The sequence below is a fragment of the Salvelinus alpinus genome, chromosome 12 (assembly GCF_045679555.1).
Source record: "Salvelinus alpinus chromosome 12, SLU_Salpinus.1, whole genome shotgun sequence".
Classification (NCBI taxonomy): domain Eukaryota; kingdom Metazoa; phylum Chordata; class Actinopteri; order Salmoniformes; family Salmonidae; genus Salvelinus; species Salvelinus alpinus.
In genome coordinates, this window is record NC_092097.1 from 61,168,758 (window position 1) to 61,188,307 (window position 19,550).

Sequence of the window (19,550 nt, forward strand, 5' to 3'; positions counted from 1 at the left end):
AACAACCATATGACCTCAGCCAAATAGACTGACTAAAACAACCATATGGCCTCAGCCAAATAGACTGACTAAAACAACCATATGGCCCCAGCCAAGTAGACTGACTAAAACAACCATATGACCTCAGCCAAGTAGACTGACTAAAACAACCATATGACCTCAGCCAAGTAGACTGACTAAAACAACCATATGGCTTCAGCCAAGTAGACTGACTAAAACAACCATATGGCTTCAGCCAAGTAGACTGACTAAAACAACCATATGGCTTCAGCCAAGTAGACTGACTAAACCAACCATATGACCTCAGCCAAGTAGCCTGACTAAAACAACCATATGGCTTCAGCCAAGTAGACTGACTAAAACAACCATATGGCTTCAGCCAAGTAGACTGACTAAAACAACCATATGGCTTCAGCCAAGTAGACTGACTAAAACAACCATATGGCTTCAGCCAAGTAGACTGACTAAACCAACCATATGGCTTCAGCCAAGTAGCCTGACTAAAACAACCATATGGCTTCAGCCAAGTAGACTAAAACAACCATATGGCTTCAGCCAAGTAGACTGACTAAAACAACCAACAGGTGCTAATATGTTTAACTGGCTCATGTTACAGGTGTTAATAACAGTGTTGTTACAGGTAACTACAGCGCTATGGATGTAGACGTGGTGAACATGTTTGTCCTGGCGGGAGGAACTCTAGTCATACCTATCCTGGCCTTCTTTGCCTCATTCTACATGTGGCCTGCTGCTATCATCCATGTCTACAACTGGTAAGAACTGCACTAAGGAAGTGAAAATGGTTGGCCGGACCTTGAGCAAAATATATATTACCTAAACTCTCGAAAAAAAATAAACAAGTGACCCCTATACCCAAAATATAACATAAAGTGGATAGGAGAGATATGCCATTTTAGAAACTGTTCTTCGTTCTGTAAACATTACATGGCAACGCAGGAATTTTGATAGCACACAGGACTGCGGGCCAGAAGGTTGTGGGTTCACAGACCACCGTGGACAAGAGTAGGGGTGGAAAGATATCATTTATTGTAAAAGCATTGCATGCAACAAAAAAAAAGAAGCGTCCTCTCTCTGTCAACTGCGTTTATTTTCAGCAAACTTAACATGTGTAAATATTTGTATGAACATAACAAGATTCAACAACTGAGACATAAACTGAACAAGTTCCACAGACATGTGACTTGCAGAAATGGAATAATGTGTGCCTGAACAAAGGGGGGGGGGGGTAAAAATCAAAAGTAACAGTCAGTATCTGGTGTGGCCACCAGCTGCATTAAGTACTGCAGTGCATCTCCTTCTCATGGACTGCACCAGATTTGCCAGTTCTTGCTGTGAGATGTTACCCCACTCTTCCACCAAGGCACCTGCAGGTTCCCGGACATTTCTCGGGGGAATAGCCCTAGCCCTCACCCTCCGATCCAACAGGTCCTAGACGTGCTCAATGGAATTGAGATCCGGGCTCTTCGCTGGCCATGGCAGAACACTGACATTCCCGTCTTGCAGGAAATCGCGCACAGAACGAGCAGTATGGCTGGTGGCATTGTCATGCTGGAGGGTCATGTCAGGATGAGCCTGCAGGAAGGGTACCACATGAGGGAGGAGGACGTCTTCCCTGTCACGCAAAGTGTTGAGACTGCCTGCAATGACAACAAGCTCAGTCCGATGATGCTGTGACACACCGCCCCAGACCATGACGGACCCTCCACCTCCAAATCGATCCCGCTCCAGAGTACAGGCCTCGGTGTAACGCTCATTCCTTCGACGATAAACGCGAATCCGACCATCACCCCCGGTGAGACAAAACCGCGACTCGTCAGTGAGAGCACTTTTTTCCAGTCTTGTCAGTCCAGCGATGGTGGGTTTGTGCCCATAGGCAACGTTGTTGCCGGTGATGTCTGGTGAGGACCTGCTTTACAACAGGCCTACAAGCCCTCAGTCCAGCCTCTCTCAGCCTATTGCGGACAGTCTGAGCACTGATGGAGGGATTGTGCGTTCCTGGTGTAACTCGGGCAGTTGTTGTTGCCATCCTGTACCTGTCCCGCAGGTGTAATGTTCGGATGTACCAATCCAGTACAGGTGTTGTTACACGCGGTCTGCCACTGTGAGGACGATCAGCTGTCCGTCCTGTCTCTCTGTAGCGCTGTCTTAGGCGTCTCACAGTACGGACATTGCAAATTATTGCCCTGGCCACATCTGCAATCCTCATGCCTCCTAGCAGCATGCCTAAGGCACATTCGTGCAAATGAGCAGGACCATGGGCATCTTTCTTTTGGTGTTTTTCAGAGTCAGTAGAAAGGCCTCTCTAGTGTCCTAAGTTTTCATAACATTAATTGCCTACTAAGCTGTTAGTGTCTTAATGACTGTTTCACAGGTGCATGTTCATTAATTGTTTATGGTTCATTAAACAAGCATGGGAAACAGTGTTTTAAACCCTTTACAATGAAGGTCTGTGAAGTTATTTGGATTTTTACGAATTATCTTTGAAACACAGAGTCCTGAAAAGGGGACGTTTCTTTTTTTTGCTGAGTTTATCATCATATTTGCAGGTCAGAGAAAAAAATAGCATTTCTGTCGAGCAATTCTACGTCATTTTACATATTAGCTGGTTATTTTTTTAACACGACACAAATTACAGGCTAAGAATGGACCGAGAGAGGACTACGTGTTCATTTGATCATATTTCTCCAAAACAGTGTGTCTTATATTTGCCATGAAACTGTCCCTGTTTGCAAATAATTTAATCTGAGACATCATTAGGAATCTGAGCATGATACGTTTAGAAGTTAGTTTTACCTTTCCACCCCAGACAGAGTACTGCTGGCTACTCTTCTTCTGTGGTTTGACCCAACGAGAGAAGGTCACAAGTGTTTCCATAAAGGCTGTCTGGGTTTAAACATCTTCTATCGTACAGAAAGTGAATAGCTTAATCAATTAATAGTGATAGTAATAGATGTACATTTTTTTGTCTCCTCGACTATAGAAGGTTGTACCTCCTGAATGTCAAAGAAACGAAACAATTATATCTCTATATGCTTTAGAGTCACCTCTTTCCCAAACAGTTTGTTTCTATCATAAAGCGTTGCGGACCAAACCGCTGTTATAGATCACTTTATATAATCAGTTTTATTTCCTTCTAAATCTTAAGCTAACGAGTGGTAGGCCTGTCTTTACTAAAGGAAGGCCTATGGAACACCCTGTCATACCCACTCCATTCAAGTCCTGGTTTTAACTTAACAGCCCTTCACTGACACGGAGGTAGGCTATTTAAAGAGTGCATGGTGGGTGGAGGAATTGACCTATAAAATCTATTGATATAGCAGCCTGTAGCCTGTAGCCTAATTTCGTCTGTCTAACAGGCCTAGCTCTTATTTCTTAAATAGGAAGAAAAAAGGCTCCAAAACAAAGCCATCTTGTTGTTAGTCATTAAAATGAAGACGTTGAAATCGGTTATGCCGACTGGAATGGATACCATGAGCTGTCCACTTCTGATTGATTGTGCCTGTGACTGCTGCTTCAAGTTTCAGCATCACAGTGTACGTTAGCACAATCTGGCTTATTGGGAGGTCAATAACTCTGATAAATACATCACGGGCAAGATCCATATTGTTTTTAATAATATTCTATCATAGTAGTAGCAAGCTGTCAAAGTTGACCTCCGGTCCTCCTTCTCACCTTCGCGCTCTTCTGCTCAAACTGAACAGAACATGTAAGCTAGAGTGCATTTTATAGAAGAGGCCTAATAAAATTAAAATAACGAAGAAGCATTTGACTCTCCTCCTGAACCGCCACTGTAGGCCTACACAGCACAGCCATTGGTTAGTTAGACAGCACACAACAGCGTTTTTGATTAACAAGAGCAGAGCAGGCCGGGGCTCAGGGTTGGAATGTTCATTACGGTGTGTAATGCAGCGTAGGGCTTCCGCCAGTCACTAGTCATGAAGGTAGTCAAATTCCACATTTAGTCACGGTAATTAGGCTTCTCCAAGCTCTGATGCTGCTGATGGTCATTAGTAGCCTACCAAACCATTACCTAGCCTACCTACCATTAGTAGCCTACCAAACCATTACCTAGCCTACCTAACATTAGTATTCTACCAAACCATTACCTAGCCTACCTACCATTAGTAGCCTACCAAAGTTAAAGGTAAAATAAAATTTAAAAAATCTAAAACACTGAGAAATATTTACATTTCATCAATTACAAATGACATAACCCTCCCCTTTGGACTAGATTAACGAAATACTAAACCGTCCCCTTAACTGAAATTGAAAAACTGTATGACCCTCCCCCTTTTTTCCAGCTACCCATGATGTAAATTTAGATCCATCCCTAACATTCTGATTCTGTACACAACGACCATTGTCTATTTTTCCTATTTTTAGTTGTTGTTATAGTTCTGTACCCAGGGGTGGAATTGGGGCGGGGGGGACATATTTCCCAAAGTGAAGTCTTTTTGACATGGGTGGAATTTTATGTGTTCGTTACATCGAATTTGGGGATTTTTACATTGAGGAGTTCCCATAGTGATTTGTTTCCTATTTCTACCCTTGACAATACTCGACCTTTGCCTTATTTCTAATCTAGTGGAGTAAAGGCCACCCAGAGCATGGAGCAACACACTATTATCTGAAGGCAATTCAAAGGAGTACAGATGCCGTATCTTAATTCGATCCTCCCTGTTGTTGTAGAAATGCAAGATTGTACTGTGTTCGATGTTTTAAAAGGTGGCAGGTAGCCTAGTGCTTTGGGCCAGGAACCGAAAGGTTGCTGGATCGAATCCCCGATCTGTCGTTCTGCCCCTGAACAAGGCAGTTAACCCACTATTCCTCGGTAGGCCGTCACTGTAAATAAGAATTTGTTCTTAACTGACTTGCCTAGTTAAATAAAAAATAATAATCATAAAGTTTGTCATTTCCACTTATACATTTCTGACTTGATTTGACCTCACGAAAAATGTATCAACTCCTACAAAAATGTCCATTCATTATAATTCACATTTCCTGTTGCGGCAGGATTATTTTCCTGTTTTGTAAAAATGGGTCAAATTAAGTTAGGGCATCTGTTCACCTTCTGCAACCTGACCTGTGGACTGACTAGATAGAACAGAGAGGCCCCACTAGCTGTCCTGTCTGTCATGATCCTGTCACTAAGGCTGCTTTGGGGACTTGGCTCTGGCTGGGAGTGTTGTGTTGAATCACTCATCCAAGGTCAATAGTACGATCTTAGATGAACATTGTTCACACATAAACCACGCACACACACACACACACACATTTTCCTTAAGTCAGTCTATCCCGGGGGAAGCAGAGTCACCAGAGCTATTTTCATATTGCAGTAGCTTAGTGGGCAGCGGTCAAACTCAACTGTCTTTCTGTTGTGTACTCCTCTGTAAGGAGAGAGAGAAAGAAAGAGGTAGCAGGGTTTGGGGGGGCTGGGGACTATGTATTGCCAATGTTTAATCTGCAAAGCCTTTCAAAGTCAGAGTAGCTTTGAGTAGATCACATATGATCAGATTTAATCTTATGGTTTCACTCCATTACCCTGGACCGTTACATGATGGTTTCACTCCATTACCCTGGACCGTTACATGACGGTTTCACTCCATTACCCTGGACCGTTACATGACGGTTTCACTCCATTACCCTGGACCGTTCCATGATGGTTTCACTCCATTACCCTGGACCATTGCGTGATGGTTTCACTCCATTACCCTGGACCATTACGCGATGGTTTCACGCCATTACCCTGGACCATTACGTGATGGTTTCACTCCATTACCCTGGACCGTTACATGATCGTTTCACTCCATTACCCTGGACCGTTACATGACGGTTTCACTCCATTACCCTGGACCGTTACATGATGGTTTCACTCCATTACCCTGGACCGTTACATGATGGTTTCACTCCATTACCCTGGACCGTTACATGATGGTTTCACTCCATTACCCTGGACCGTTACATGACGGTTTCACTCCATTACCCTGGACCATTACGCGATGGTTTCACATACTCAGTCTGCTTTCACATTGAAGAGGCCCTAATTCAGTTTTGTCCTCTGCTGCTGTCCACAGCCAAGACACAGCTCCTAGGCACTCTTCTTCTCCTTTGTCAATCAAGTTCACTTCTTGTCCACTCTTTGAGTGTGATGTCTGGGGCGTAGACCTCTCACTGACCTGCTGACTCATGCTTATCAGCAGAGCCCGTCTTCTTTCAGGCTCTTTCCAAATGTTCATTTTTCTTGCAGAAACGACACTGGAACTCCTTATAACGGCAACCCCCCCCCCCGAATGTTCTCTCCCATTGCTTCGGTGACACTCCGTTGAGCTGGAGTCTCTCTCCTCGCCATCGTTGCGTAGCGGTCGCTTTCCTCACGCCCCTTGCTGATCTTCCATTGGCAGCAATGTACTCATAAGCCATTTCACCAACAAGCTGCTTACGGTTACGAAAAGTACATCTCTCTGCCTATAAAAAAAATATCTTAACACTTGTAGCAATTCCTTCAGATCAGTCAAGTTTAGCTGGCGCAGCCAAGTCTTTCAATATAGAGAATGTCTTTCGTTGGACAACAGACAGAAAACAGTCCTTCTTTCTTCTTTGTCAACTGCTGAAATCTGTCCTGGTAGGTTTCACTGCTGAAATCTGTCCTGGTAGGTTTCACTGCTGAAATCTGTCCTGGTAGGTTTCACTGCTGAAATCTGTCCTGGTAGGTTTCACTGCTGAAATCTGTCCTGGTAGGTTTCACTGCTGAACAGCGCCATGTTCAACCATCCTCTTGATAACTCGCCCTTCTTGCTAACGAAGGAAGCTACCCACTGTTGCTAAAATACACTGGAAAAATCCCATCCTCGTCACTTGTCGTGGACTCCTATAATAAACACTGCTGAATCTGTGTTGCTGAATCCCTACTGCTGAATCCCTACTGCACATACTATTGTTTGTTTTCCTGTTACTGTCGTTCTATTTGTTTTTCCTGTTACTGTCGTTCTATTTGTTTTACTGTTACTGTCGTTCTATTTGTTTTTCCTGTTACTGTCGTTCTATTTGTTTTTCCTGTTACTGTCGTTCTATTTGTTTTTCCTGTTACTGTCGTTCTATTTGTTTTACTGTTACTGTCGTTCTATTTGTTTTTCCTGTTACTGTCGTTCTATTTGTTTTTCCTGTTACTGTCGTTCTATTTGTTTTTCCTGTTACTGTCGTTCTATTTGTTTTTCCTGTTACTGTCGTTCTATTTGTTTTACTGTTACTGTCGTTCTATTTGTTTTTCCTGTTACTGTCGTTCTATTTGTTTTTCCTGTTACTGTCGTTCTATTTGTTTTTACTGTTACTGTCGTTCTATTTGTTTTACTGTTACTGTCGTTCTATTTGTTTTTCCTGTTACTGTCGTTCTATTTGTTTTCCTGTTACTGTCGTTCTATTTGTTTTTCCTGTTACTGTCGTTCTATTTGTTTTCCTGTTACTGTCGTTCTATTTGTTTTTACTGTTACTGTCGTTCTATTTGTTTTTCCTGTTACTGTCGTTCTATTTGTTTTTACTGTTACTGTCGTTCTATTTGTTTTTCCTGTTACTGTCGTTCTATTTGTTTTTACTGTTACTGTCGTTCTATTTGTTTTTCCTGTTACTGTCGTTCTATTTGTTTTTCCTGTTACTGTCGTTCTATTTGTTTTCCTGTTACTGTCGTTCTATTTGTTTTTACTGTTACTGTCGTTCTATTTGTTTTTCCTGTTACTGTCGTTCTATTTGTTTTTCCTGTTACTGTCGTTCTATTTGTTTTTCCTGTTACTGTCGTTCTATTTGTTTTACTGTTACTGTCGTTCTATTTGTTTTTACTGTTACTGTCGTTCTATTTGTTTTTCCTGTTACTGTCGTTCTATTTGTTTTCCTGTTACTGACTGTCGTTCTATTTGTTTTTCCTGTTACTGTCGTTCTATTTGTTTTCCTGTTACTGTCGTTCTGTTTGTTTTTCCTGTTACTGTCGTTCTGTTTGTTTTTACTGTTACTGTCGTTCTGTTTGTTTTTCCTGTTACTGTCGTTCTATTTGTTTTTCCTGTTACTGTCGTTCTGTTTGTTTTTCCTGTTACTGTCGTTCTATTTGTTTTTCCTGTTACTGTCGTTCTATTTGTTTTTCCTGTTACTGTCGTTCTATTTGTTTTTACTGTTACTGTCGTTCTATTTGTTTTTCCTGTTACTGTCGTTCTATTTGTTTTTCCTGTTACTGTCGTTCTATTTGTTTTTCCTGTTACTGTCGTTCTATTTGTTTTTCCTGTTACTGTCGTTCTATTTGTTTTTCCTGTTACTGTCGTTCTATTTGTTTTTCCTGTTACTGTCGTTCTATTTGTTTTTCCTGTTACTGTCGTTCTATTTGTTTTTCCTGTTACTGTCGTTCTATTTGTTTTTCCTGTTACTGTCGTTCTATTTGTTTTTACTGTTACTGTCGTTCTATTTGTTTTTACTGTTACTGTCGTTCTATTTGTTTTCCTGTTACTGTCGTTCTATTTGTTTTTCCTGTTACTGTCGTTCTATTTGTTTTACTGTTACTGTCGTTCTATTTGTTTTTCCTGTTACTGTCGTTCTATTTGTTTTTCCTGTTACTGTCGTTCTATTTGTTTTCCTGTTACTGTCGTTCTATTTGTTTTTCCTGTTACTGTCGTTCTATTTGTTTTTCCTGTTACTGTCGTTCTATTTGTTTTTCCTGTTACTGTCGTTCTATTTGTTTTTCCTGTTACTGTCGTTCTATTTGTTTTTACTGTTACTGTCGTTCTATTTGTTTTTCCTGTTACTGTCGTTCTATTTGTTTTCCTGTTACTGTCGTTCTATTTGTTTTTCCTGTTACTGTCGTTCTATTTGTTTTACTGTTACTGTCGTTCTGTTTGTTTTTCCTGTTACTGTCGTTCTATTTGTTTTACTGTTACTGTCGTTCTATTTGTTTTCCTGTTACTGTCGTTCTATTTGTTTTTACTGTTACTGTCGTTCTATTTGTTTTCCTGTTACTGTCGTTCTATTTGTTTTTCCTGTTACTGTCGTTCTATTTGTTTTACTGTTACTGTCGTTCTGTTTGTTTTTCCTGTTACTGTCGTTCTATTTGTTTTTCCTGTTACTGTCGTTCTATTTGTTTTTCCTGTTACTGTCGTTCTATTTGTTTTACTGTTACTGTCGTTCTATTTGTTTTCCTATTACTGTCGTTCTATTTGTTTTTACTGTTACTGTCGTTCTATTTGTTTTTACTGTTACTGTCGTTCTATTTGTTTTTCCTGTTACTGTCGTTCTGTTTGTTTTTCCTGTTACTGTCGTTCTGTTTGTTTTTACTGTTACTGTCGTTCTATTTGTTTTTCCTGTTACTGTCGTTCTATTTGTTTTTCCTGTTACTGTCGTTCTATTTGTTTTTCCTGTTACTGTCGTTCTATTTGTTTTTACTGTTACTGTCGTTCTATTTGTTTTTCCTGTTACTGTCGTTCTATTTGTTTTTCCTGTTACTGTCGTTCTATTTGTTTTTCCTGTTACTGTCGTTCTGTTTGTTTTTCCTGTTACTGTCGTTCTATTTGTTTTTCCTGTTACTGTCGTTCTATTTGTTTTACTGTTACTGTCGTTCTATTTGTTTTACTGTTACTGTCGTTCTATTTGTTTTTCCTGTTATTGTCGTTCTATTTGTTTTTCCTGTTACTGTCGTTCTATTTGTTTTTCCTGTTACTGTCGTTCTATTTGTTTTTACTGTTACTGTCGTTCTATTTGTTTTTACTGTTACTGTCGTTCTATTTGTTTTTCCTGTTACTGTCGTTCTATTTGTTTTTCCTGTTACTGTCGTTCTATTTGTTTTTACTGTTACTGTCGTTCTATTTGTTTTTCCTGTTACTGTCGTTCTATTTGTTTTTCCTGTTACTGTCGTTCTATTTGTTTTTCCTGTTACTGTCGTTCTATTTGTTTTCCTGTTACTGTCGTTCTATTTGTTTTTCCTGTTACTGTCGTTCTATTTGTTTTTCCTGTTACTGTCGTTCTATTTGTTTTTCCTGTTACTGTCGTTCTATTTGTTTTTACTGTTACTGTCGTTCTATTTGTTTTTACTGTTACTGTCGTTCTATTTGTTTTTCCTGTTACTGTCGTTCTATTTGTTTTTACTGTTACTGTCGTTCTATTTGTTTTCCTGTTACTGTCGTTCTATTTGTTTTCCTGTTACTGTCGTTCTATTTCTCATTAACTGACTCTATGTTCTATCTTTCTCCTAACTAGTATAACTAACCCATGACTGTCTCCCCCCGGCCCCGTATCAGGTACTGGCGTCGGCGGCTGGGCCTGCAGGTTGTCTACTCTGAGAACAGAGGCTACCGGTTCTGTTACTCCTACAGAGGGAAGCCTGGTCCAGGCCGCCCCTCTATTCTCATGCTCCACGGCTTTTCTGCTAACAAGGACATGTGGCTGCCTGTGGCTAAGGTACAGTATGGACAGCCATAGGACAGCCATGCACACATTTTGCAGGAATCACATTTACTAAAAATACACTCACTTTAAGTCGCTTTGAGTGTCTGCTAAATATCACATATAATGTCTATCTGAAATCAGACCATACAGTGATCATAGTGCATCAGACCATACAGTAACATAGTAAACAGTACCATAGTATATCAGACCATACAGTACCATAGTATATCAGACCATACAGTACCATAGTAAACAGTACCATAGTATATCAGACCATACAGTACCATAGTAAACAGTACCATAGTACATCAGACCATACAGTACCATAGTAAACAGTACCATAGTATATCAGACCATACAGTACCATAGTAAACAGTACCATAGCACATCAGACCATACAGTATCATAGTAAACAGTACCATAGTATATCAGACCATACAGTACCATAGTAAACAGTACCATAGCATATCAGACCATACAGTACCATAGTAAACAGTACCATAGTAAACAGTACCATAGTACATCAGACAATACAGTAACATAGTATATCAGACCATACAGTATCATAGTAAACAGTACCATAGTAAACAGTACCATAGTAAACAGTACCATAGTATTTCAGACCATACAGTACCATAGTAAAGAGTACCATAGTATATCAGACCATACAGTACCATCGTAAACAGTACCATAGTATATCAGACCATACAGTACCATAGTATATCAGACCATACAGTACCATAGTATATCAGACCAAACAGTACCATAGTATATCAGACCATACAGTACCATAGTAAACAGTACCATAGTATATCAGACCATACAGTACCATAGTATTTCAGACCATACAGTACCATAGTAAACAGTACCATAGTAAACAGTACCATAGTATATCAGACCATACAGTACCATAGTAAACAGTACCATAGTAAACAGTACCATAGTACATCAGACCATACAGTACCATAGTAAACAGTACCATAGTAAACAGTACCATAGTATATCAGACCATACAGTAACATAGTAAACAGTACCATAGTAAACAGTACCATACAGTACCATAGTATATCAGACCATACAGTACCATAGTAAACAGTACCATAGCACATCAGACCATACAGTACCATAGTAAACAGTACCATAGTAAACAGTACCATAATAAACAGTACCATAGTACATCAGACCATACAGTACCATAGTAAACAGTACCATAGTAAACAGTACCATAATAAACAGTACCATAGTAAACAGTACCATAGTAAACAGTACCATAGTAAACAGTACCATAGTATATCAGACCATACAGTACCATAGTAAACAGTACCATAGTAAACAGTACCATAATAAACAGTACCATAGTACATCAGACCATACAGTACCATAGTAAACAGTACCATAGTAAACAGTACCATAGTAAACAGTACCATAATAAACAGTATCATAGTAAACAGTACCATAGTACATCAGACCATACAGTACCATAGTAAACAGTACCATAGTAAACAGTACCATAGTACATCAGACCATACAGTACCATAGTAAACAGTACCATAGTAAACAGTACCATAGTACATCAGACCATACAGTACCATAATAAACAGTACCATAGTACATCAGACCATACAGTACCATAGTAAACAGTACCATAGTAAACAGTACCATAATAAACAGTATCATAGTAAACAGTACCATAGTACATCAGACCATACAGTACCATAGTAAACAGTACCATAGTAAACAGTACCATAGTACATCAGACCATACAGTACCATAGTAAACAGTACCATAGTACATCAGACCATACAGTACCATAGTAAACAGTACCATAGCACATCAGACCATACAGTACCATAGTAAACAGTACCATAGTACATCAGACCATACAGTACCATAGTAAACAGTACCATAGTAAACAGTACCATAGCACATCAGACCATACAGTACCATAGTAAACAGTACCATAGTACATCAGACCATACAGTACCATAGTAAACAGTACCATAGCACATCAGACCATACAGTACCATAGTAAACAGTACCATAGTACATCAGACCATACAGTACCATAGTAAACAGTACCATAGTATATCAGACCATACAGTACCATAGTAAACAGTACCATAGTATTTCAGACCATACAGTACCATAGTAAACAGTACCATAGTATATCAGACCATACAGTACCATAGTAAACAGTACCATAGTATATCAGACCATACAGTACCATAGTAAACAGTACCATAGTATATCAGACCATACAGTACCATAGTAAACAGTACCATAGTATTTCAGACCATACAGTACCATAGTAAACAGTACCATAGTATATCAGACCATACAGTACCATAGTAAACAGTACCATAGTATATCAGACCATACAGTACCATAGTAAACAGTACCATAGTATATCAGACCATACAGTACCATAGTAAACAGTACCATAGTATTTCAGACCATACAGTACCATAGTAAACAGTACCATAGTATATCAGACCATACAGTACCATAGTAAACAGTACCATAGTAAACAGCACCATAGTATATCAGACCATACAGTAACATAGTATATCAGACCATACAGTACCATAGTACACAGTAGTGTTGTAGTACTTGAGTCCAGGACTCGGACCCGAGTCCCGATTTTCCTGACTTGCCTTCTCGACAATTGGTGACTCGGACTGGCCTTCTCGTGACTTGTTTTTGCACTGGATTGGTCACTATGATAAGCAGAATACTGGGTGTGCTGAGCAGCAAGGGTTCTGTTCTGTAGCTAGGACACGCCACACGGGCACATGCAGCCTACATCATCAGCCCCACATCATCAGCTCCACATCATCAGCTCCACATCATCAGCCCCACATCATCAGCCCCACATCATCAGCTCCACATCATCAGCTCCACATCATCAGCCCCACATCATCAGCTCCACATCATCAGCCCCACATCATCAGCCCCACATCATCAGCCCCACATCATCAGCCCCACATCATCAGCTCCACATGACAAATACAATTTGATTTGATCAGCTGGTCATCAAAGGTTGAGGTGTTAACTGTGCTGTATGTCTTTATCTGTAGTAGATAGACAGTGTGGTTGAGGTGTTAACTGTGCTGTAATGTCTATCTGTAGTAGATAGACAGGGTGGTTGAGGTGTTAACTGTGCTGTATGGAGTCTATCTGTAGTAGATAGACAGGGTGGTTGAGGTGTTAACTGTGCTGTATGGAGTCTATCTGTAGTAGATAGACAGTGTGGTTGAGGTGTTAACTGTGCTGTATGGAGTCTATCTGTAGTAGATAGACAGGGTGGTTGAGGTGTTAACTGTGCTGTAATGTCTATCTGTAGTAGATAGACAGGGTGGTTGAGGTGTTAACTGTGCTGTAATGTCTATCTGTAGTAGATAGACAGGGTGGTTGGGGTGTTAACTGTGCTGTATGGAGTCTATCTGTAGTAGATAGACAGGGTGGTTGAGGTGTTAACTGTGCTGTAATGTCTATCTGTAGTAGATAGACAGGGTGGTTGAGGTGTTAACTGTGCTGTATGGAGTCTATCTGTAGTAGATAGACAGGGTGGTTGAGGTGTTAACTGTGCTGTAATGTCTATCTGTTGTAGATAGACAGGGTGGTTGAGGTGTTAACTGTGCTGTATGGAGTCTATCTGTAGTAGATAGACAGGGTGGTTGAGGTGTTAACTGTGCTGTATGGAGTCTATCTGTAGTAGATAGACAGTGTGGTTGAGGTGTTAACTGTGCTGTATGGAGTCTATCTGTAGTAGATAGACAGTGTGGTTGAGGTGTTAACTGTGCTGTAATGTCTATCTGTAGTAGATAGACAGGGTGGTTGGGGTGTTAACTGTGCTGTATGGAGTCTATCTGTAGTAGATAGACAGGGTGGTTGGGGTGTTAACTGTGCTGTAATGTCTATCTGTAGTAGATAGACAGGGTGGTTGGGGTGTTAACTGTGCTGTAATGTCTATCTGTAGTAGATAGACAGGGTGGTTGGGGTGTTAACTGTGCTGTAATGTCTATCTGTAGTAGATAGACAGTGTGGTTGGGGTGTTAACTGTGCTGTAATGTCTATCTGTAGTAGATAGACAGGGTGGTTGGGGTGTTAACTGTGCTGTAATGTCTATCTGTAGTAGATAGACAGGGTGGTTGGGGTGTTAACTGTGCTGTAATGTCTATCTGTAGTAGATAGACAGGGTGGTTGGGGTGTTAACTGTGCTGTATGGAGTCTATCTGTAGTAGATAGACAGTGTGGTTGAGGTGTTAACTGTGCTGTAATGTCTATCTGTAGTAGATAGACAGTGTGGTTGAGGTGTTAACTGTGCTGTAATGTCTATCTGTAGTAGATAGACAGGGTGGTTGGGGTGTTAACTGTGCTGTAATGTCTATCTGTAGTAGATAGACAGTGTGGTTGAGGTGTTAACTGTGCTGTAATGTCTATCTGTAGTAGATAGACAGGGTGGTTGGGGTGTTAACTGTGCTGTATGGAGTCTATCTGTAGTAGATAGACAGTGTGGTTGAGGTGTTAACTGTGCTGTATGGAGTCTATCTGTAGTAGATAGACAGTGTGGTTGAGGTGTTAACTGTGCTGTAATGTCTATCTGTAGTAGATAGACAGGGTGGTTGGGGTGTTAACTGTGCTGTAATGTCTATCTGTAGTAGATAGACAGTGTGGTTGAGGTGTTAACTGTGCTGTAATGTCTATCTGTAGTAGATAGACAGGGTGGTTGGGGTGTTAACTGTGCTGTAATGTCTATCTGTAGTAGATAGACAGTGTGGTTGAGGTGTTAACTGTGCTGTAATGTCTATCTGTAGTAGATAGACAGGGTGGTTGGGGTGTTAACTGTGCTGTATGGAGTCTATCTGTAGTAGATAGACAGGGTGGTTGAGGTGTTAACTGTGCTGTATGGAGTCTATCTGTAGTAGATAGACAGGGTGGTTGGGGTGTTAACTGTGCTGTATGTCTTTATCTGTAGTAGATAGACAGGGTGGTTGGGGTGTTAACTGTGCTGTATGTCTTTATCTGTAGTAGATAGACAGGGTGGTTGGGGTGTTAACTGTGCTGTATGTCTTTATCTGTAGTAGATAGACAGTGTGGTTGGGGTGTTAACTGTGCTGTATGGAGTCTATCTGTAGTAGATAGACAGGGTGGTTGGGGTGTTAACTGTGCTGTATGTCTTTATCTGTAGTAGATAGACAGGGTGGTTGGGGTGTTAACTGTGCTGTATGGAGTCTATCTGTAGTAGATAGACAGGGTGGTTGGGGTGTTAACTGTGCTGTATGTCTTTATCTGTAGTAGATAGACAGGGTGGTTGGGGTGTTAACTGTGCTGTATGTCTTTATCTGTAGTAGATAGACAGGGTGGTTGGGGTGTTAACTGTGCTGTATGGAGTCTATCTGTAGTAGATAGACAGGGTGGTTGAGGTGTTAACTGTGCTGTAATGTCTATCTGTAGTAGATAGACAGGGTGGTTGGGGTGTTAACTGTGCTGTAATGTCTATCTGTAGTAGATAGACAGGGTGGTTGGGGTGTTAACTGTGCTGTATGGAGTCTATCTGTAGTAGATAGACAGTGTGGTTGAGGTGTTAACTGTGCTGTATGGAGTCTATCTGTAGTAGATAGACAGGGTGGTTGGGGTGTTAACTGTGCTGTATGGAGTCTATCTGTAGTAGATAGACAGGGTGGTTGGGGTGTTAACTGTGCTGTATGGAGTCTATCTGTAGTAGATAGACAGGGTGGTTGGGGTGTTAACTGTGCTGTATGGAGTCTATCTGTAGTAGATAGACAGGGTGGTTGGGGTGTTAACTGTGCTGTATGGAGTCTATCTGTAGTAGATAGACAGTGTGGTTGAGGTGTTAACTGTGCTGTATGGAGTCTATCTGTAGTAGATAGACAGGGTGGTTGGGGTGTTAACTGTGCTGTATGTCTTTATCTGTAGTAGATAGACAGGGTGGTTGAGGTGTTAACTGTGCTGTAATGTCTTTATCTGTAGTAGATAGACAGGGTGGTTGAGGTGTTAACTGTGCTGTATGGAGTCTATCTGTAGTAGATAGACAGGGTGGTTGAGGTGTTAACTGTGCTGTATGTCTTTATCTGTAGTAGATAGACAGGGTGGTTGGGGTGTTAACTGTGCTGTATGGAGTCTATCTGTAGTAGATAGACAGGGTGGTTGGGGTGTTAACTGTGCTGTATGTCTTTATCTGTAGTAGATAGACAGGGTGGTTGGGGTGTTAACTGTGCTGTATGGAGTCTATCTGTAGTAGATAGACAGGGTGGTTGGGGTGTTAACTGTGCTGTATGTCTTTATCTGTAGTAGATAGACAGGGTGGTTGGGGTGTTAACTGTGCTGTATGTCTTTATCTGTAGTAGATAGACAGGGTGGTTGGGGTGTTAACTGTGCTGTATGGAGTCTATCTGTAGTAGATAGACAGGGTGGTTGAGGTGTTAACTGTGCTGTAATGTCTATCTGTAGTAGATAGACAGGGTGGTTGGGGTGTTAACTGTGCTGTAATGTCTATCTGTAGTAGATAGACAGGGTGGTTGGGGTGTTAACTGTGCTGTAATGTCTATCTGTAGTAGACAGACAGGGTGGTTGGGGTGTTAACTGTGCTGTATGGAGTCTATCTGTAGTAGATAGACAGTGTGGTTGGGGTGTTAACTGTGCTGTAATGTCTATCTGTAGTAGATAGACAGGGTGGTTGGGGTGTTAACTGTGCTGTAATGTCTATCTGTAGTAGATAGACAGGGTGGTTGAGGTGTTAACTGTGCTGTAATGTCTATCTGTAGTAGATAGACAGGGTGGTTGAGGTGTTAACTGTGCTGTAATGTCTATCTGTAGTAGATAGACAGGGTGGTTGGGGTGTTAACTGTGCTGTATGGAGTCTATCTGTAGTAGATAGACAGTGTGGTTGAGGTGTTAACTGTGCTGTATGGAGTCTATCTGTAGTAGATAGACAGGGTGGTTGAGGTGTTAACTGTGCTGTATGGAGTCTATCTGTAGTAGATAGACAGGGTGGTTGGGGTGTTAACTGTGCTGTATGTCTTTATCTGTAGTAGATAGACAGGGTGGTTGAGGTGTTAACTGTGATGTAATGTCTTTATCTGTAGTAGATAGACAGGGTGGTTGAGGTGTTAACTGTGCTGTATGTCTTTATCTGTAGTAGATAGACAGGGTGGTTGGGGTGTTAACTGTGCTGTATGGAGTCTATCTGTAGTAGATAGACAGGGTGGTTGGGGTGTTAACTGTGCTGTATGGAGTCTATCTGTAGTAGATAGACAGGGTGGTTGGGGTGTTAACTGTGCTGTATGTCTTTATCTGTAGTAGATAGACAGGGTGGTTGGGGTGTTAACTGTGCTGTAATGTCTATCTGTAGTAGATAGACAGGGTGGTTGGGGTGTTAACTGTGCTGTATGTCTTTATCTGTAGTAGATAGACAGGGTGGTTGGGGTGTTAACTGTGCTGTATGTCTTTATCTGTAGTAGATAGACAGGGTGGTTGGGGTGTTAACTGTGCTGTATGGAGTCTATCTGTAGTAGATAGACAGGGTGGTTGAGGTGTTAACTGTGCTGTAATGTCTATCTGTAGTAGATAGACAGGGTGGTTGGGGTGTTAACTGTGCTGTAATGTCTATCTGTAGTAGATAGACAGGGTGGTTGGGGTGTTAACTGTGCTGTAATGTCTATCTGTAGTAGATAGACAGGGTGGTTGGGGTGTTACCTGTGCTGTATGGAGTCTATCTGTAGTAGATAGACAGTGTGGTTGGGGTGTTAACTGTGCTGTAATGTCTATCTGTAGTAGATAGACAGGGTGGTTGGGGTGTTAACTGTGCTGTAATGTCTATCTGTAGTAGATAGACAGGGTGGTTGGGGTGTTAACTGTGCTGTAATGTCTATCTGTAGTAGATAGACAGGGTGGTTGAGGTGTTAACTGTGCTGTAATGTCTATCTGTAGTAGATAGATAGGGTGGTTGAGGTGTTAACTGTGCTGTAATGTCTATCTGTAGTAGATAGACAGGGTGGTTGGGGTGTTAACTGTGCTGTATGGAGTCTATCTGTAGTAGATAGACAGTGTGGTTGAGGTGTTAACTGTGCTGTATGGAGTCTATCTGTAGTAGATAGACAGTGTGGTTGGGGTGTTAACTGTGCTGTATGGAGTCTATCTGTAGTAGATAGACAGGGTGGTTGAGGTGTTAACTGTGCTGTATGGAGTCTATCTGTAGTAGATAGACAGTGTGGTTGGGGTGTTAACTGTGCTGTATGGATGTCTATCTGTAGTAGATAGACAGGGTGGTTGGGGTGTTAACTGTGCTGTAATGTCTTTATCTGTAGTAGATAGACAGAGTGGTTGGGGTGTTAACTGTGCTGTAATGTCTTTATCTGTAGTAGATAGACAGGGTGGTTGGGGTGTTAACTGTGCTGTAATGTCTTATCTGTAGTAGATAGACAGGGTGGTTGGGGTGTTAACTGTGCTGTAATGTCTATCTGTAGTAGATAGACAGGGTGGTTGGGGTGTTAACTGTGCTGTAATGTCTATCTGTAGTAGATAGACAGGGTGGTTGGGGTGTTAACTGTGCTGTAATGTCTTTATCTGTAGTAGATAGACAGGGTGGTTGGGGTGTTAACTGTGCTGTATGTCTTTATCTGTAGTAGATAGACAGGGTGGTTGGGGTGTTAACTGTGCTGTATGTCTTTATCTGTAGTAGATAGACAGGGTGGTTGGGGTGTTAACTGTGCTGTAATGTCTATCTGTAGTAGATAGACAGGGTGGTTGGGGTGTTAACTGTGCTGTAATGTCTATCTGTAGTTCCTGCCCAAGCACCAGCACCTGCTGTGCGTTGACATGCCCGGACACGAGGGCACCAGCCGCACCGATGCCAGAGACTATTCCATCGAGGGACAGGTCAAGAGGATACGACAGGTACTGATTGATTGATTACATTCATTTTCCTTCTGTAAGCTCTCCGTCACGTTACACCACTGTAAACGCTGTATACTGTTACTGTACCAAGATCACATTTACAATTTTGTCATTTAGCAGAAACTCTTTAGCTAGGTGAGACAACCACATATCACAGTCATAGTCAGTACATTCATCTACAGATAGCTAGGTGGGAC

General features: G+C 41.2%; 1 protein-coding gene across 3 annotated transcripts in view; it reads left to right on the forward strand.

The window, feature by feature from the left end:
- The window catches only part of abhd6a (abhydrolase domain containing 6, acylglycerol lipase a), a 44,362-nt gene that overhangs the window by 7,877 nt on the left and 16,935 nt on the right, over positions 1 to 19,550 (forward strand). For all 3 annotated transcript variants that reach the window (XM_071337023.1, XM_071337022.1, XM_071337021.1), the window contains exons 2-4: positions 641 to 773; positions 10,287 to 10,446; positions 19,240 to 19,353. In XM_071337023.1, coding sequence (XP_071193124.1) covers positions 655 to 773; positions 10,287 to 10,446; positions 19,240 to 19,353 — 393 coding nt within the window. In that variant the 5' untranslated portion in view covers positions 641 to 654. The remainder of the gene's footprint in view (positions 1 to 640; positions 774 to 10,286; positions 10,447 to 19,239; positions 19,354 to 19,550) is intronic.